The following is a 20,894-nucleotide window of genomic DNA, read 5'->3' on the forward strand; positions in this document are numbered from 1 at the left end:
TGATCTCTGGTTCCTCTGCCTTTTCTAAAACAAGCTTGAACTTTATCCTTTTCTTCGGGGGAAATTAAAACCTTAGAGAGTCATATGAAGAGTGTTAAGTTTCAACTCAATATTCTAAATGCTATATATTTATACAGACACCCCCCCACACACACATATATATGCAAATACATTTAAAGCCTTATAGGCAGCATTTCATTTTTGATTCCTAGGGTCTTTAAGTAGACTTGAACTAGTTAAAAATAGGTGGTTCCCTAGTAACAGGTGGTTCTCTAACTATTAATAGAGACAGTTAAGCATCTGAGGACTCAAAGTTAGCATTTCTATGCCACCCACACTCTGTACCATGATAGAGAAGTTAAATTATGGATGTATTGATGTGTTCTGTTTCTTGTCCATCAGCTTGATATTGATCAACTTAAGTTTAGAACTTGTCTTCAATCATTTTTTACTTTGGCGCACCTAGCTACATATTTTTTTTTGAACAAAATTACTTTAAAATTTAATCCTTTTTAAAATTAATTTTTTAGAGTTAAAATTTAATTTTAAATCAAAGTAGTAGATGGACATAGTTACAAGTGTGTCCTGTAAGGACTGAACTCAAAAGAGCAAGTTAGCTTCTATGCCGATTACTGCAGCTAGTTTCTGTACCATGAAGGCTACGTGCAGCTCCTTTAGACTTTTTCTATTACTTGCCTTCAGATTTTATAATAATTCATGCATTCGCACATACTCATATGAAAATATAAATAGACTTAACATAGTTTCAAATACTGTTTGGAGCTATCTTCTACTATTAATCTATTTTTAAAAAATATTTCTACACACACACACAGCTAAATTTATATTTCATATGAGTTAGATTTGTTTAAAATGGGACCATATAGTAATTTCCTCCACCTTTTTAATGGCCAAGTGATTAACAATAATACTAACAAATTTTCATTGTGTGCTTAGTAGGGGTGAGGCACTTTGTGAAGCCCTTGATGTGTGTTACCTCATGTGAACCTCACAAAAATCTCTAAGGGATTAGTTCTGTCATCCTTACTTTAAAGATGAAGAAATTGAGGTTTACTTAGGTTGAGGCTGAGTAATTTGTCTAAGGTCACACAACTTACAAACAGAAGAACCAGAACTTTTTAAAGATAATTTTTATTGGAATATAATGTACACAGAAATGCACAATCCTATAGCTTAATGTATCATTTGATGAATTTGCATAAAGACTACATACCTGAGTAACTGCTGAAGAAACAGAACATTGTTAGTGTTCCGGGAGTTCACATCTGTCCTTTTTCAGTTACTGTATATCCAAAGAGTAACTGGGATGCTGACTTTAATATTGTAGGTGAACTTTACATTTCTGAACTTTCTATCAGCTGTTATACATCTTTTATGTCTGAATTTTCTTGCTCAGTATTTGTAAGCTTTATATATGGTGTTACATGTAGTTGTCCTTTCTCATTGGTATGTAATATTCCATTTAAAAATTATCACAATTTATCCATTCTATTTGAGGACATTTTGGCTTCTTTCTAGTTTTTACTTTTACAAATACTGCTGTCACGTGCGTTCTTACACATGTCTTTGGTGAATATGTGTCCACATGTCTGTTGGGTATATATCTGGGAATAGGATTTCTAGATGTTTTTCTATGTTCTGTTTTAGTAAATATTGTCAGTTTTCCAAAGTAGTTGTACCAATTCACACTCCCTCCTGTGGTTACTTTATATCCTACCAACAGTTGTATTTTCATTATAGCTATTCTGGTGGGTATATAGTAGTATCTCACTGTGGTTTTAATTTGTACTCCCCTGATGATTAAAGCTGGATCACTTTCTACATGTTAAGCGGACATTTTGGTGCCTTTCTTTATGAAGTTATAGCCATGTCTTTTGCCCGTTTTCACTTGGGTTGTCTGCTTGTTTCTTAACAAAATCTATTGGCTTTCCTTACCTCTGTCCCTTTTATCTGAAGCATAAACTTCTGACTCTTCTAGCTTTTTATTCTGGCATTCAGTGGTGGTGGTTTAGTCACTAAGTCGTGTCCGAATCTTGAGACCCCATGGACTGTAGCCTGCCAGGCTTCTCTGTCCATAGGATTCTCCAAGCAAGAATACTGGAGTGGGTTACCATTTCCTTCTCCAATTCTGGCATTTACATCTCATTATTTCTAAGCATTATGTATAATACTGTTTCTTTATTCATTAGTTTTAGAGCTTTTTGTTGATTTTCTGTAATGGTAGATGAGGATTTAGCTGCCATATACAATCATCCCAGCTTCCTTATCATACTTCAGTTCAATTCAGTCACTCAATTGTGTCCGCCTCTTTGCGACCCCGTGAACCACAGCACGCTAGGCCTCCCTGTTCATCACCAATTCCCGGAGTTTACCCACACTCATGTCCATTGAGTCAGTGATGCCATCCAACCATCTCATCCTCTGTCATCCCCTTCTCCTCCTGCCCTCAATCTTTCCCAGCATCAGGGTGTTTTCAAATGAGTCAGCTCTTTACATCAGGTGGCCAAAGTATTAGAGTTTCAGCTTCAACATCAGTCCTTCCAATGAACACCCAGGACTGATCACTCTTAGGATGGACTGGTTGGATCTTCTTGCAGTTCAAGGGACTCTCAAGAGTCTTCTCCAACACCACAGTTCAAAAGCATCAATTCTTCAGCACTCAGCTTTCTTTATAGTCCAACTCTCACATCCATGACTACTGGAAAAACCATAGACTTGACTAGAATGGCCTTTGTTGACAAAGTAATGTCTCTGCTTTTTAATATGCTGTCTACGTTGGTCATAGCTTTCCTTCTAATGAGTAAGCATCTTTTAATTTCATGGCTGCAGTCACCATCTGCAGTGATTTTGGAGCCCCAAAAAATAAAGTCAGCCACTGATTCCACTGTTTCCCTATCTATTTGCCATCATACTTACATATATTTTAAAACCACTATTCAATATTCCTTTTTCTTTTCCATCTCTTTGTCTTTTTGTTCTACTTTCTGGGATTATTTTCTGAACTTTATCTTCCACTTGTATTTATTGAGTTTTGTTTTACATTTTTTCCTATGATTTTTTTTAATATATAAAAGCTGTTTTAGTTCTATGAATGTTGCTTTTTATGAAAATTATCCTGTTTTGTCTCATGGATGCCATTTTCTTCTCATATCTCTTTAAGGTAATGATGGCTGTTTGTTTGTTTTTTTCCTCCTACATCACTTATGTCTACTTCAAGTTGTCTTTTTTTCTGTTTTGATCTCTATTTTCTCATGTCAGCAGCTTTCCTCTGATCTCTGGTAATTCTTGTTTGTCTGCTCCAGATTAAGAATGGGATTTGAGGAAATTGCCTGGAAGATCTGAGTATGAGGTTGGGCCTTGTCCACTGAGGGCTTTACTGTAAGATGATCTGGGTGGGCTGTTGGTTGGGAGAGCTCCTTTGGTTAGTATCTCTGATTCTTTTCTCTTGAGCTGATCTGATTCCCAAAGAGTGCTTTTGTAATTGTCTGCCTGGTAAGTAAAAGTCTTGTCTGCCAATTATGAGAGACAAATGGACCAGGTGAAGAGAACTTTGAAGGAAGCATTTCTTAGCATTCCTTGTACGTTTTCAGGATGCCTTTCTCACCTGTGACTCATCCTTTAGTCTACTCTTTATTTTACCCTTCCAGGCAAGGGGAATGTGGGGATAGTTACTGATAAAATATTCAGAGAAATAATCTTAGGACTCTGATTTTTTTTTTTAATTGAAGTAGTTTACAATGTTGTGCTAGTTTCAGGTATATAGCAAAGTGATTGTAAATATATATATATCAGTTCAGTTCAGTTCAGTCACTCAGTCGTGTCCGACTCTTTGTGACCCCATGAATAGCAGCACGCCAGGCCTCCCTGTCCATCACAAAGTCCCGGAGTTCACTCAGACTCACATCCATCGAGTCAGTGATGCCATCCAGCCATCTCATCCTCTGTCGTCCCCTTTTCCTCCTGCCCCCAATCCCTCCCCGCATCAGAGTCTTTTCCAATGAGTCAACTCTTTGCATGAGGTGGCCAAAGTATTGGAGTTTCAGCTTTAGCATCAGCTTTAGCATCATTCCTTCCAAAGAACACCCAGGACTGATCTCCTTTAGAATGGAGTGGTTGGATCTCCTTGCAGTCCAAGGGACTCTTAAGAGTCTTCTCCAACACCACAGTTCAAAAGCATCAATTCTTCAGCACTCAGCTTTCTTCACAGTCCAACTCTCACATCCATACATGACTACTGGAAAAACCAGAGCCTTGACTAGATGGACCTTTGTTGGCAAAGTGATGTCTCTGCTTTTGAATGTGCTATCTAGGTTGGTCACAGCTTTCCTTCCAAGGAGTAAACGTCTTTTAATTTCATGGCTGCAATCGCCATCTGCAGTGATTTTGAAGCCCCAAAAAATAAAGCCAGCCACTGTTTCCACTGTTTCCCCATCTATTTGCCATGAGGTGATGGGGCCAGATGCCATGATCTTCGTTTTCTGAATGTTGAGCTTTAAGCCAACTTTTTCACTCTCCTCTTTGACTTTCATCAAGAGGCTTTTTAGTTCCTCTTCACGTTCTGCCATAAGGGTGGTGTCGTCTGCATATCTGAGGTTATTGATATTTCTCCCGGCAATCTTGATTCCAGCTTGTGCTTCTTCCAGCCCAGCATTTCTCATGATGTACTCTGCATAGAAGTTAAATAAGCAGGGTGACAATATACGTCACATATATAATATATATTCTCTTCCAGATTCTTTTACTATATAGGTTATTAGGAAATATTGAGCATAGTTCCCTGTGCTAAGCAGTAGGTCCTTGCTGTTTATCTCATTTCTGTATAGGCATGTGTATATGTTACTCCCAGTTTCCCAATTTATCCTGTCCCCCACCCCCATCTTTCTCCTTTGGTAGCCATAAGTTTGCTTTCTGTGTTTATGGGGTCTCTGATTCTTCAATCAATTTTATCTAGTTCTTATTTTAGACCATCACTTCTCCCCATTGAGAGGTACCTAGTGCTGGCCTATCCCTGAACTTTTTGAGGATTCTCTGCTATAAATTGGGTAGTTTCTTACCTTTTCTCAGCCTTATCTCAGGATTCAGTTTTCTCAGGCCTGATTAAGGCAGTTACCATTTGAATATATTCTTTATAGCTTCTAAAATTTCACTTATTTCTTCTCTGTTTTCTCTATCATTGTGGATTATTATTGCTGTCTCTACATATAAATATAAATTTATCTTTACTGTAGTTTTGTGGGGTTTTGAGAAGGACTGAAATTGTATGTGTTCAATCTGCCATTTTATCCCAGTAGCTTCTATATATTTCTTGAAATGAAATTTGCATAAGGCCCTTGTGGACCTTTTGAAGAAACTCCAGGTTCTTCTCTTGACCAAAGTTAGAAGTTTTGGACTTAGACAGGCAAATCAAGCTTTTGACTGATTTTTTTTTTTTTTTTTTTTACTGGTTGTAACCTAAACTAAATCTATCAGCTTCTCCCTCAAACCTTATCTTTCAGAATTCTTCATCTAAGTAAATGAAATCCCCGTTCACCTCTTCACACAAATGTGAGTCAGTGGTGTCACTTACCTATTACAACCTTCCAGGGGCTTCCTTTCCTTCCTCGGATCAAGATCAACATCCTTAACTTGGTGTATAGGTCTCTGAGTGATCTTGAAGTGAAGTGAAGTTAAAGTCGCTCAGTCATGTCTGACTCTTTGTGACCCTATGGACTGTGCCGTCCATCGAATTTTCCAGGCCGGAATACTGGAGTGGGTAGTTGTTCCCTTCTCCAGGGGATCTTCCCAACCCAGGAATCGAACCCAGGTCTCCCAGATTGAAGGAGGATTCTTTACCAGCTGAGCCACAAGGGAAGCCTAAGAGTACTGGAGTGGGTAGCAGCTTATCCCTTCTCCAGCGGCTCTTCCTGACTCAGGAATTGAACCAGGGTCTCCTGCATTGCAGATGGATTCTTTACCAGCTGAGCTGCTATTTCAGCAACCCCCTAATTCTGTACTTACCTCCTTGCTTCCCATGCATCTGCTTTAGGGTCCTCTTTTTCAGATTGTTGAAGGAGCAGAGCCACTTTATTCCTCAAGGGTTTTGGGACCTATGATTTCATTTGCCTGAAATGCTAATACTTAGACTCCTTTCCATACTGACATACCACTAACCATGCTCTCAGCTGCTGTAATGCCCCAGACTAAGTCCATAGCTCTCATTCTGTACTCTCACAGCACCCTATACTGCTTTTTGAAGTAGTGTTTATCATAATTGTTAACCACATGCTGATTGTACAGTGTTTGTCCCCTCAACTAAATTTAAATACCCTGAGTTCAGTGGCTTGGTCTGTCCTGTGCACTGTGAGATCTGTAGTGTAGAGTGTAGTGCTTTACACACAGTACATAAATGCTCACTGAATTACAACCAAAGCCAAATGAAACAAAGACAAGGAGAAGCTTTATGATGTGCTAGAAAAAAATCCTAGTTTATAAGTCAGACTAAATTCTGAGACAACTGTGCTAAATGTGTCTCTTTGAATAAGTAATTTTATATCTCTGAGCCTCATTTTATTAATCTATGAATTTAAGAGGTATTTTTACTGACCTTTAAGATATCTTTCAACTCTGATTTGTTTCCCAAAGGATATCCCTCTTCCTCTTCTATGCATTTCTTATCCTGTTGACCTTTATTTTTTTAATTTCTTCTCCCACTTGATTTTCATCATTATTTGCTTCCCTATATTCATTTTTTTCTCTTTACTGTCTATAATGTGAATGTATCCCTCGATATCTTGAACTCTCACCATGTGAATATTTGCTGCAATCTCTTGGAAATTTTTAACCTAAAATTGACTATTCACATTGAAATATCATTGAAAGAAACTTATGTGTGTGTTCTGGCCAAAAACATTAAGTTGCACATTAATCTGAGTGAGGGAATATGGAGTAAACTATTGTCTTTGAATCAGTTGTTTTCACAACAGGATTGTGTTTCATGATGATGTTATTTAAGGGTTTCCTTTTATCTAAAATTCTTTAAGATGATGGAAAAGCCTGTGAAAAGTAGGTGAGCCTAGAAAAGCTCTTATGTTGGGAGAAAAGATGGAAATGATAAAGGCTGAGAGGCACAAAACAAGAAGTTAAAAAATATAAATTTGACTGTACACATGTTCTGATGTACTATATAGTTATTTTTACCTATTTGCGAGAAAAAGTAAAATGAAAATGATATTAGTTTTTGTAATCTCATAGTTAATATTTGCATTCAGATAATTGTTTTTTCTTTTTACTTTTGCAAACAAATAATTGTTTTTTTACCTTAGAGAGCACATTTGCAGTAAAAAAAGAAAGTGTAACTTTTATCCAATACCGAATATATGCAGAAACATATTCACTAATAGCTTAATTAAATATTAAGTGATTTTGTATGTTTATTTTTAATTTAGAAATTAGAACGTTTTTAGAAATTTTTTGTGGGTTGCATGTGCAGGTTAAAGAATGCTTAATATCTGGGGAAATTAATTGGTATTTTTAGATGGGCTTGAGTTGAATTATTCAGTTTCTACTTAGGATATAGTCTCCAGTATGTGAAAATTTGCCATCCAGCACACTTTGAGAAACAGATTAGATTTAGATAAGAGGAATGTGTGTTCTACTTCTGTTGATTGTATTGAAGAAAAAGTGCTAAACGCTTCATTCTACTGCTTATATTCTATTGTAGTTGTTGGCTACCTCTTACTCATTTGCGGTCATTGGTTTTTTGATGAAAAGAAAGGTTTTTTGCTTCTCACATAAGTCAGCAGAGTTGTGTCAGGACCTCGCTGACTGAATCAGGTTGTTGATTTAGCTGTGAGTAACTGATGGGATCCCTTAGCGAGACCTATGATATCTCCTTGATAGTTTTCACTGTAAGCTCAGTGGTTTGTGGTCCAAACAGGTCACAATTCAGGAAAGATGCGTATTTAGATCCGTGTTCTACTCCATTTGATACTGTGGAGAGAGGTAGAGCTAGTAACATTTTTATAATGCTGCCAAAGTCTTGACAAGTTTTATTTTTTAATTCAGTCTGTCTTCTTCTGCTCCCCTAGAGAGTGAGATAATGACACAGTATTGGCTGTATGCTGCTGCTGCTGCTAAGTCACTTCAGTCCTGTCCAACTCTGTACGACCCCATAGACGGCAGCCCACTAGGCTCCCCCGTCCCTGGGATGCTCCAGGCTGTATAACCAGTTGTGAAAAACCCAGAAACTGATCTCTCAATAGTGGTAAACTATTTACTGTTTTTGTTTCCTTTCTCCTCTAAGAATCACATTTTAAAGGCTCTAATTCTTTCCCCACAGCAGCTGCCCCTAAAGGAAAGCGATGAGATTCAATTCAAAAACAGGCAGGCATGGGGATAGATTAATATAGGAAGAGGTACAAAATATAGCAAGAAGGATGAGTAGTACATAGTGTTTGAGATTAATTCTTAGTCTAGTTCATTTTTCTACCAGTAACAAGAACATGAGGTATAAAAAAGATCTTGAATTTTAATCATTTCTACAACAACATGGTTATGTTTAAGAGCCAGGCTACTGTTTTCTTACACTTCTCTTAAATTTGCACATTGCTTGACTGTTTAAGAAGAGTTGAATATAGACCTTTTTTTTTTTCCTTCTAAGGATGAGTATACAAATGAATTATTTTGAGTATTTTCTGAAAACCGTGGATGTGAGTGGTCTATTGGGATTGAAGAACAAGCCGTGATTGACAATCATTTGTCACCTTATCGTGGCATCATTTATAACATTCCATTCGGTTACCCAGGCTATATAGTTCATGTTCCTTTAGCAGTGCTAAATGCTAAATGGTCCAATATGGCAGTTGTGGGACTTCGTTCTTCTAATGCATATGTAAAAAGTGAAGGAAAATGAAACGATCTGCTCTGCCTACTGCTTCATGGCGTGTGTGATCAGGTACAATGCAAACTGTGTACTAATAATGTGGAAGGGAGAAGCAAGGTGGACCCATCATAGGAAGTGTTTCCCAAACTAAAATTAGTTCTTCTACAAAGAAAAGTGTTGCCTTGATCAAGAAAGTTGTCAGTCATGCCTTCAGGGAACTTATTATCAAATAACTGTGATGGAGCAGAGTTAGACTCACCCCCTGCTTAGGCCCTGATGCTGCTGAGACTGAGGAGACAGCAAAGAGCCTGTTCGCAAACTGTGTTGTTGTTTCGTCACTCAGTTGAGTCTCTCTTGTGACCCCATGGACTGTAGCCCACCAGTCTTCTCTGTCTGTGGGATTTCCCAGTCAAGAATACTGGAGTGGGTTGCCATTTCCTTCTCCGGGGGATCTTCCTCACTCAGGTATCGAATTCGGGTCTCCTGCATTCACTGCCGGATTCTTTACCACTCAGCCACCAGGGAAGCCCTTGAAACCCAAAGGAAATAATCCACCAGAATCCTTTATTATCTCTTACTTGTCCTCTCTTTTTAAAAAGGTGACAGTGAGCATAGGGGATTTCCTGACTAGACATGAGTGATCAAGTAGCATGAAAATTAAGCCTTCCTCACTGAGAAGGAAAATAAAATAGTTAGCTTAGGTTAAAAGGCAATGTAAATTCATTTCAACAAATAGTTATGACCTTATAGGGAAATTATGGTAAGACTTGTATTTTCATAAAGGTAAACATTTATGGCCTAATTTTTTATTTTAAACATATTTTATCAAAAGTGTGTTTATTATTCACTAAGGTGAGTGTGACCATACTTAAATCTACTGGGGCCATTGATCCATATGCACTGTAATGCAACTTGCCAGCTTAAAGATTCATAGGATGTCAGGACAAAGCAGAATTCACAGACAGTCATTTTAGTGTTTGGATGGTTATCAATCTAAGAACATTTTTGTTTGTTTCTTCTGGAAACAGGATATTTTCTGACATTTTGACAGAATATGGAGGGTGGAAAGGTAACAGGGGGATAAAATAAAATTAGGTTTCATTTTAATGGCCTGTTAGAGTTTGTGTTTCCTGTCCATCCTTTAAGAGTGAAGCAAAGTCACAAAGTGTATTGATGGCGGTAATGGATGGCAGCTTCACTAGGTCTCCAGCAGACAGCATTAACACATTTGTAAAATAATTTGGTCATTTAGCTCTAATATCTAGTGGGCGGCTACTGAGCAGCTGCTATGGTTAGTGGCATTATTAAAAATTATATCCACATGACAGCTGTAACATTTTTTCTGTTGTAGCAGAAACTGCCTGTAGAAGATAGCCAAGCACACACCACATTTTTAAAAGTTTTATGGCAGGGCAAGGGTTTTATTATTTATCAGAAAAATAAAGAACTGCCTTTAAAAAATACAGCATGTTCAGTTCAGTTCAGTTGCTCAGTCATGTCCGACTCTTTGCGACCCCATGAACCCCAGCACACCAGTCTGCCCTGTCCATCACCAATTCCCAGAGTTTACCCAAATTCATGTCCATTGAGTCAGTGATGCCATCCAACCATCTCATCCTCTATCGTCCCCTTCTCCTCCCACCTACAATCTTTCCCAGAATCAGGGTCTTTTCAAAAGAGTCAGATCTTCGCATCAGGTGGCCGAAGTATTGGAGTTTCAGCTTCAGCATCAGTCCTTCCAGTGAACACCCAGGCCTGATCTCCTTTAGGATGGACTGATTGGATCTCCTTGCAGTCCAAGGGACTCTCAAGAGTCTTCTCCAACACCACAGTTCAAAAGCATCAATTCTTCGGCGCTCAGCTTTCTTCACAGTCCAACTCTCACATCCATACATGACCACTGGAAAAGCCATAGCCTTGACCACTGCTGCTGCTGCTGCTAAGTCACTTCAGTCATGTCCGACTCTGTGCGACCCCACAGATAGCAGCCCACCAGGCTCCCCCGTCCCTGGGATTCTCCAGGCAAGAATACTAAAGTGGGTTGCCATTTCCTTCTCCAATGCATGAAAGTTAAAAGTGAAAGTGAAGTCGCCCAGTCGTGCCCGACTCTTCGTGACCCCATGGACTGCAGCCCATCAGGCTCCTCCGTCCATGGGATTTTCCAGGCAAGAGTACTGGAGTGGGTGCCATTGCTTTCCCTAGACGGACCTTTGTTGACAAAGTAATGTCTCTGCTTTTTAACATGCTATCTAGGTTTGTCATAACTTTCCTTCCAAGGAGTAGGCATCTCTTAATTTCATGGCTGCAATCACCATCTGCAGTGATTTTGGAGCCCAAAAAAATAAAGTCTGCCACTGTTTCCACTGTTTCGCCATCTATTTGCCATGAAGTGATGGGACCGGATGCCATGATCTTAGTTTTCTGAATGTTGAGCTTTAAGCCAACTTTTTCACTCTCCATTTTCACTTTCATCAAGAGGTTCTTTGGTTCTTCGCTTTCTGCCGTAAGGGTGATGTCATCTGCATATCTGAGGTTATTGATATTTCTCCCGGCAATCTTGATTCCAGCTTGTGCTTCCTCCAGCCCAGCGTTTCTCATGATGTATTCTGCATGTAAGTTAAATAAGCAGGGTGACAATATACAACCTTGACCTACTCCTTTTCCTGTTTGGAACCAGTCTGTTGTTCCATGTCCAGTTCTAACTGTTGCTTCCTGACCTGCATACAGGTTTCTTAAGAGGCAGTTCAGGTGGTCTGGTATTCCCATCTCTTTCAGAATTTTCCAGAGTTTATTGTGATCCACACAGTCAAAGACTTTGGCATAGTCAATAAAGCAGAAATAGATGTTTTTCTGGAACTCTCTCGCTTTTTCAATGATCCAGCGGATGCTGGCAATTTAATCTCTGGTTCCTCTGCCTTTTCTAAAACCAGCTTGAACATCTGGAAGTTCACTGTTCATGTATTGCTGAAGCCTGGCTTGGAGAATTTTGAGCATTACTTTACTAGCGTGTGAGATGAGTGCAATTGTGTGCTAGTTTGAGCATTCTTTGGCATTGCCTTTCTTTGGGATTGGAATGAAAATTGACCTTTTCCAGCATGTTAGTTGACCTATTAATATAAATGATATTTAAACTTGAACTTCTAATAAAACTGTTCTGGACACTTTGGTAAAGAGAAAAATAACCCTTTGTCATTTTAGGGAAATTGACATGTTCTTAGCTAGTTTAAGCAAATAGCTCTGTTTTAAAGTTATTTAGGTTTTTTTTGCTTCTGTAAGAAAGTGGTCACTCCAATTCTGAGACTTATAAAGTAATGCTTGTACTCTGACTTTGACTTCTCACCAAATTCAGAAGCAAAACAAATGTGATAATTGAAAATTTGAATATTGGGAAAGATTTGTCTTTTCTAAGCCAGGTTGTCTCTGACATGGGAATAAACACATATGTGAGAATACTAATCTTACTACAGTAGTTCAGACCTGTGCAGTTTACAGCTGCTTGTTAGAAATGTGTTTTTCTTTTAATGTATTTTAATTGTCCTTCTTATAGGTAGATTTCCCAAAACTATGTGTTTTGTTTTTTTTTAATGGTTGGTACTAAGAATTAATGAAAAACTTTTGAGAGTGAATGAAACATTAGGGTTGTTTTAACTGGAAGTTTCTCTTTATAGAATCCTCTGTAAAGTTTGTTTTGGATGGCCAAAACTTTAAATAGGCTTAAAGTTTTACAAGTTGCATTTAATTTAGAATATTAGAATTTTAGAAAACATTGTAGTTAGTAAATGGATACAAGTTAGAAACAACTCAGATGAACTTCTGAGGAGCTGTGATAGACAAAAATAAAATTTCTCAAGCAGTTTTTTATTTTACACTCTCCATATTTGGATTATAGACTTGTTCTTTTCCATTCTCCTCTATGCCTCTTTCTGTTTCCTATCAGATCCCTTCATTTACTCTCCTACTCTTAAGTCTTTCTGAGATGCTCCCAAAGTCTGGAAGAGACAAAATGCTTACTCTCTAAGAGGAAAATCATTTTGTGGATATTTATAGATAAGCCTAATGGAATTTCCAGCTCTATCATATCATTTTGGTTCCTCTTTTTCATCAGTTGATGCGATAGGCTATTTTGCTTCCTTCTCTGGTATGAGGAAAAGTTACAAGGAAGGATTACACGTACAAGAGAAGTTTTTTAGTTGTTGTTGTTTCTTTGTCAAGTAGTTACTAAATTTATGTTAGCATTTGAAGAGGCCCAGAGTTTGACTTCTAGGTTTATAGGTAGACAAAATATAATGGTATTTTCAATGCTGTTTTGAAATGATGTGGATATAATGGATTGCAGTGAATCCTTCAAATTAAATTCAAGTTTAAAAGCTTCCCTTTTGGATTTTCTGTATGCCTTTTCTTGAAAAATCTTTGTCTTAAACTTTCCTGCTGAAACAAAAGCAGAATTACGGTTATATAACCTGTCTTATGAGTATTTATAAATCTGTATTTGTATTAGTTGCTATTTATTCTCTCAGCTCTTTTGTGCTATACTTTCCCCACAAACAGCTAGAGAGTTACCAGCATTGTTGATTTCTGTTTCAAAATTTGACTCACGTAGTTCCTTTCTTTCTTTTTCCACTGTCACCAGTCTATGACCCTAATCATCCCACGCCCCGGCCATTACACTGATCTCCCACTCATTGTATAAGAACTCTGGTCTTTTCCTCACTTCATCTTACAAACTATTACCAAATTTTCTTAGAATCTTTCATTGCCTTCCTATTATGTAAGCGGTGGTTTTTAAAGTATGGTCTGTGGAACCCTAGAACCTGAGGGTGCCCTTGATCTGCGAGGTTAAGATTATTTTTGTTTATTTGTTTGTTTTTACTGTGTTGACATTTACTCTGATACAAAAGGAGTTATAAGCAAAACTGTTGATGCAGTTGCAGGAATCAAAGCTGTGGGACCACGCTCTGCCAGGAGTCATGCAATCTTCTCTGCACACATAGTAGGGGGGGAAAAAGCCAGTTTTCCTTAAGGATATCCTTGAGAACTCAGTGAAATCTTTAATTTTATTATATATTAAACCTTTGGAGTTTATGTCTTTTTAACATTCTGTATGATGAGAGGGGAAGTACACTTAAGTTGCGTTCTGAAGTATGACAGTTATCACCGGGGAAAGCATTAGTGGAAAGTGATCTGGGAGCTAGACTTATCATTTGTTTTTCATGAACACCACTTTTACTTGAAAGAACAACTGAAAGACATGACCTGCGCTTACCTGAAAATGCTATTAAAATATTTTTTCCCTTTTCCAACTGTTTATCTGTGTGTTTAGATTTTCACTTAAACCAAAACAACATAAAGCATAAGATTAAATATCACAACAAATATAAGAACCCAGATGTCTTCTATATTCAGATTTGAAAGAGATTTGCAAAACTTCAAATATTGTCACTCCTCTCACTATTTTGTTTTGTTTTGGGAAATAGTTGCATTTCATCAAAAATGTGTTATTTATGCTAACCCGCAGTAGGTTTGTTCTTGTTGTTAAATGAATAAATATTTTAAAAATTTCTTAGTTTTAATTTCTCGTGTGGTAAATATTGATAAATATAGCCCACATAAACAAACAAAAAAACTCTTTGAAGTCCTCAGTTTACAAAGTGTAAAGGAATCATGAGATCAAAGATTTTGGAAATTATTAGTCTACATGATAATATCCAGTCTCAAAGAAGTACTTTCCAATGGGGTTCATTGTGTAACTGCTGATTCTTGTTAATGTTTCTAAAATTATTCAACTTTTGTAATAAGGGTAATGTCCAGTATCATTGGTATCCTTACAGGAATCGGACAGCAGCAATCGAAAATTTCCTTCCAGTTTTGCTGTTAAGATTCTTATTTGTAATTCTAAAGTTGTTACCCTATTCAGTAGTGAATTTTAGATACTAAATGCAATTGAAAGTCAGAAATTAGAAGTATGTCAAGAGAGCCAGAGAAAAAGAGGGTGGGAGTGAGGGAAAGTGGGCGGGAGGGATTGAGAGACTTGGTAAAGTGAAATTAGGCAACAACGTGAGTTTGTCCTGAGTTTAATACAGCCTCAGTAAACAGGCTTTACAAGTGTACTATTAAACCTTCATTTAGCTATGGAAATGAGGACACAGTAGAATGAATAAATTAAATTCATAGGTTTTCAGAAATATCTTATTTAGATTGTTACTTAAAATGCCCTTTAAACCTTAACCCAGAAATGCCAAAAAGAACAAACAATCCCACTTATTCTGACTTCTTGTTTTCTTCCTTTTAATGCAGTCTTATAAAGTGATCAAAATGTGGACCATAGATAGTAGGAAAAAATGTGAAACTACAAAATTTATGACATGGCTAATCAACCTCATAATTTAGACAGACAGAAAAACTAAAATGTGGAAGTACTGCTTTCTATTTCATTCTACCTTTAACACTGGAGAGGAGTAGTTCAGGGTCCCCAGCATGCTTCATGAAACATTGTCTTGTTTCACAATAGCATGAAGGAACTAGGAGCAAAGCTCACATTGGAGAAGGGGAGGACTTTAAGGGGGACTGTAAGATGATTACTCGGGTTGACACAGGCAAGATAATTCAGGTTTTCTTAAATTCAGTGCTGGTGGCAGATTGATATTTTGTCAGGAACCCTGGGTTTCCTGCTATAAAAGTTTTCCATATTCTAGTTTTTACGGACAGAGCCTATCAACATTTTCTTGCTCAGTGTGGATCATAAGATTCAGATTAAATTGCAGGGGGCAGTTTAGGTCATCCATGGCCAACTTACATAAGAAGGTTAGTCATTTGAGTGAAAACTTGTCTAGGCCACAAAACCACCACATTTCTACATAAAGTAGGTGCATCCCTCTCTGTTTAAGTGATCTTGGTATTTGACTCTAAAAATAGGTCTGCATTGTGGTAAAAATGTAACCCATTTGTTTATCCAAATCGTGTGAAGAAAATCAGCTTTGACATGGCTTTTAAGTTTGGGCAAGAATCTTTTATCTGCCAAGAATTACTGAATTAATTCCTTTAAAGCTTTTTGTGATAATTTTAGGAAAATTTGAAGTATAAACAAAACTTTAAATGCTTGAAATGAAAGAGTTGAAGGTAGGAGAGACTTGGTGTGGAATGGAGAAGCTACCTGTGCAGCAGGTACTGGTGTGCGAAGTTCACAGGAGATAGAAGCAGAAAAACAAGGGGAAGAGGAAAGACAGTGAACTTCTAAAAATTAGTAAGCATGTCAAGCCAAGCCCTGGTAACATTATTGGTTCTTGAATCTTGAGTTATTTTGGAGGGTAGTTGATGAGCTCCCCAAACATGCCAAGCGACAAGTTTAGATAGACTTTTAGAGAGCAATGAAGTTAGCCAGAAGGAGCACTGATGACAATGTTGGACACATGTGGGGATGTAAGAAGAGAGGCATACATACACCTAATGCCCTGAATACTGACCTGTTTACTGTCTGCAGATCGTCACCTATAGGTATGCATATTTGAGTAATTATAGCGTAAAACATGGAGAAGGCAATGGCACCCCACTCCAGTACTCTTGCCTGGAAAATCCCATGGATGGAGGAGCCTGGTAGGCTGTAGTCCATGGGGTCGCTAAGAGTCAGACACAACTGAGCGACTTCACTTTCACTTTTCATTTTCATGCATTGGAGAAGGAAATGGCAACCCACTCCAATGTTCTTGCCTGGAGAATCCCAGGGACGGGGGAGCCTGGTGGGCTGCCGTCTATGGGGTCACACAGAGTCGGACACGACTGAAGCAACTTAGCAGCGTAAAACATATAGGAAATCATTTGAATTTCCTTGAAGTCGGTCAGTACCAGGAATACCTATCATCCTGTGATAAAAAGACTAAAAGTCTATGGAAAGTAATAGTAGTGAAGACTCTCAACTAATAGATAAAATGCACTTATTTATTATTGATATTTACAACTCTCCTGCACTCATGGGCATTTGTTTTTTAATTTCTTCAGTTTGAAGTGCTCCTCTAGTGTAATAACTAAATAGTAATAAGTAATGTATTTTAATGTTTAATGTTTCCTACACTGTATTTCTGAGAGGAATTAGTCCTTCGTGGCTAAAGAACTTTTGATATATCTTGAAACATCATAAAAGCGTTACTCAATGTATCTAATATGCACTTATAGTTAAGATATGTTTCAAGTTTTTCAATAGCCCAAATGAGCAAACACTTCATATTAAAAAAATTTTGAAGTGATTTTTTTGGATCTCACCCCTAAAGCAAAGGCAAAAACAAAAATAAACAAACAGGACTATATCAAAATGAAAAGCTTCTGCACAGCAAAGGAAACTGTCAATAAGATGAAATGGCAACCTACTGAACTGGAGAAAATATTTATAAATCATATATCTGATGAATTAATATCCAAAATATATGAAGAACTCATACAACTGAGTAAAAAACAAAAAATACCCACAGCAGTTTGACTGAAAAATGGGCAGAGGATCTGAACAGAAATTTTCCAAAGAAACATATAGATGGACAACACATATGTAATGTATTCAGCTTCCCTGATCATCAGAAAAATGCAAATCAAAATCAACAGTGAGATATCCGTCACACCAATGATAATGGGTATTTTCTAAAAGACAAGAAATAACAAATGATGACAAAGATGTAGAGAAAACAGAACCCTTCTGCCTTGTTGGTAGGAATGTAAACTGGTGCAGCCACTATGGAAAACAGATTAGAAGTTCCTCAAAAAATTAAAAATAGAACTACCATGCTGCTGCTGCTGCTGCTAAGTCGCTTCAGTCGTGTCTGACCCTGTGCGACCCCATAGACAGCAGCCCACCAGGCTCCCCCATCCCTGGGATTCTCCATGCAAGAATACTGGAGTGGGTTGCCATTTCTGTCTCCAGTGCATGAGAGTGAAAAGTGAAAGTGAAGTCGCTCAGTCATGTCCGACTCTTCGCAACCACATGGACTGCAGCCTACGAGGCTCCTCTGTCCGTGGAATTTCCCAGACGAGTACTGGAGTGGGTTGCCATTTCCTTTTCCATACAGCCCAACAATTTTGCTTTTGGATATTTATCCAAAGAACATGGAAACACTAACTGGAAAAGCTATATGCATCCTTGTGTTCATTGTGTCATTATTTACAATAGTCATGAAATGGAAACAACCCAAGTGCCCATTGGTGGATCAACAGCATACTACTCTGCCATTGAAAAAGAAATGAAATCTTATCATTTATGACAACATAGACCTTGAAGGTATTATGCTAAATGTAATAAGTCAGAGAAAAACAAATACTGTGTGATGTCACTTATATGTGGAATCTAAAATCTAAAATAAAGAAAACAAAACTCACAAATACAGAGAACAGCATGATGATCTGCAAGAGGATGGTGGGTGAGATGGGTGAAGGGGGTCAAGGGATACAAACTTCCACTTATAATAAGCCATGTGAATGTCATCTGCAGCATGGCGATTACAGTGTTGTAGTGGATACTTGAAAGTTGCCAGGAGAGTAAATCAAAAAGTTCTCATCAAAAGAAAAAAGATTTTCTAACTTGTTACGGTGACGGATGGTAATTAGACTTGTTAAGATCATCGTTCTGCAGTGTATACAAGTATTGACTCATTATGTTATACACTAATATAGTGTTACATGTCAGTCATATCTCAATAAAAGAAAAAAACAGTAACATGGGAGATGAGACTTCTAGAATAGTTGAAACATTTAACTTTGGTATTATATTGTATGCCTCCACCTTTAAGAGCCCTGAGGGTAATATGTTTAGATCATCTGTTTTTAAGATCTTACTGGCCTCTAGTGGTAATATGATGCTATAGTTTAACCAGTTCTAAAATCTTTACAACTGACCAAAAATAAAGCCATTTTGAAGATGTCGGCTGCCAATAACTTCACTCTTTCAGTTCAAGCTCAGCAGTACTCTTGAGTGTACATGCAGCAAGCAGCATCTTCTTCCGAAAGATATCTATCCTTTATTCTTGTCTCTGAGTCACCCCCACCTCTTTCTTTTGAATGATAACTGGTTTTGCCCTGAAGTGATCTCCCATTATTTTAGTGCATGTACACTGGTGATTACCGTGTCAAATTTGTGCTAACGATTCTTCCCAAAGTGTTTCAGCCCTCTTTTTTTGCAGACTATAGGGCAAAATCTTCCCTCTGTCAAAAAACTGTTTATATTTTCTTCAGAGGAATTTTAAGTTTTCGGCTTAACCATTTAAGTTTATGTTTAGACCACCTTCCTTGATTTTGAAGCACCTTCCATTTGAAATGTGCATTTACCAAGCATGGTAGTGATCTGTCCCTTTTGTTTTTGTGTCTGTCACACAGATGTGAAAGGGCCACCTACCCACCGTCTGTCTTGTGGCCAGTCGCCCTACACCGACACGACAACATGGGAGCGGAAGTACTGCATCCTCACAGACAGCCAGCTGGTGTTGCTCAACAAGGAGAAGGAGGTGAGGTTGGATGTTACTGAGAAAAGCTACTTCCCTTTTCTGACCAAATTCCTAAAATAATCTAGTTTTAAATTTGCATCTTGATGAGTTACACTTATGAAAATGGAGGCTTTATGAATGGAGACTCTTAGGTGGTTCCAAAGCGCTGCCAGTGTTGTCATGATGCATACATGATTGTCACGAAGCAGTGACTTCAAGACCAGGCTGGATATTCACTACGGGATAGTGAAAGAGATATTGAGTTGAGAAATTTGGAATGAGAATGGGTTGGATTGTGTAGACCTGGCCCTGAAATTATATCAGTCTACGGTGGAGCCTGCTGGGCTGCCGTCTATGGGGTCGCACAGAGTTGGACACTACTGAAGCTATTAGAAGGGCTTCCCTGGTGGCTCAGATGGTAAAGAATACACCTGCAATGCAGGAAACCTGGGTTCAGTCCCTGAGTTGGGAAGATCCCCTGGAGGAGAGCATGGCAACCCATTCCATTCTTGCCTGGAGAATCCCCATGGACAGAGGAGCCTGGTGGGCTACAATCCACAGGGTCGCCCAGAGTCGGACATGACTGGGCAACTAAGCCCAGCACAGCTATTAGAAATTATATCAATCTTGCTTCTTACAAGTAACAAATGGCACAGTCAGCAGATTAATTGAAAGAAGTTTAATGAAGGAAGTATACAGAGGTATGGCAGCAAAAGGGACCCACCAGAGGGTGATAAAATACACATTAAAGCAGTTATCACCCTGGACCTTCAGGGCAAGGGAAAGGAGCAGTTTTTCTGGAACCCAGAGAACTGTAGTTGCACAAGAGGGCCAATGACAGTAGCTTTGGCTGTATACAAGAAAACACCACCTCTACCAAAACAAAAATGGCCAGCAGGGAGGAAACACTAGAGAACAAACACGCCTGCTCTCTTTTCCTGCTTTCTGATTTCTTGCCAGTTACCTACTGGCCAAACCTAACTTAAAGCCAAAGAAAAAGATTGCTTTTGATGTGTTCCAGAAATCTGTTTCCTAAAGCACAGCAAGGGAGAGAAGGGCAAAGAATAGATCTGGAGAGACAGAATGTACTAAGTACAGACATTGAGTTCCAGGTAAATTTTCTGTGCTTTTAAGTAAAAAAACCCTTGAACTTACGTATATACCATTATTACTTTACTCCTCAAACTGTTACAGTGTGCAAATTCTTCCACATCCAATAATTCGTTTGCCTCTTGGTGATTTATCAGATGGTTGACTTGGTAGGGCCAGAAAACCATCTTGCTCCCAACCTCCACAGCATAAAAAAATGATGAGTGTGATCTTGACAAAGAAGAGGGATAATGGGGAGGAAAAGAGAAGAAGGGATCTCATTCAATGAAGGAGAAAGATTAATTGCCAAAAACATATATAAATAACTAGAAAGCCGTTAAGTAGAATACTAGTGCCATAAGTCATCCCTCCATAAAAGTGAATTCAGTTGAAGCAAAGCACCAAAAATACATTTCTTAATTCTTACCTGTGGATCCCTATAGCCTTTTCTCTTCTCTCTCTCCTCCCAC

At 38.2% G+C, this 20,894-nt stretch overlaps 1 protein-coding gene across 8 annotated transcripts in view; it reads left to right on the forward strand.

Annotated features, from left to right (window-relative positions):
- The window catches only part of RASAL2 (RAS protein activator like 2), a 397,112-nt gene that overhangs the window by 182,134 nt on the left and 194,084 nt on the right, over positions 1-20,894 (forward strand). For all 8 annotated transcript variants that reach the window (XM_070768498.1, XM_070768499.1, XM_070768500.1 and 5 more), the window contains exon 2: positions 19,229-19,356. In XM_070768498.1, the coding sequence (XP_070624599.1) occupies positions 19,229-19,356 (128 nt within the window). The remainder of the gene's footprint in view (positions 1-19,228; positions 19,357-20,894) is intronic.

This window comes from Bos indicus, chromosome 16, assembly GCF_029378745.1.
Source record: "Bos indicus isolate NIAB-ARS_2022 breed Sahiwal x Tharparkar chromosome 16, NIAB-ARS_B.indTharparkar_mat_pri_1.0, whole genome shotgun sequence".
In the NCBI taxonomy this organism is placed as follows: domain Eukaryota; kingdom Metazoa; phylum Chordata; class Mammalia; order Artiodactyla; family Bovidae; genus Bos; species Bos indicus.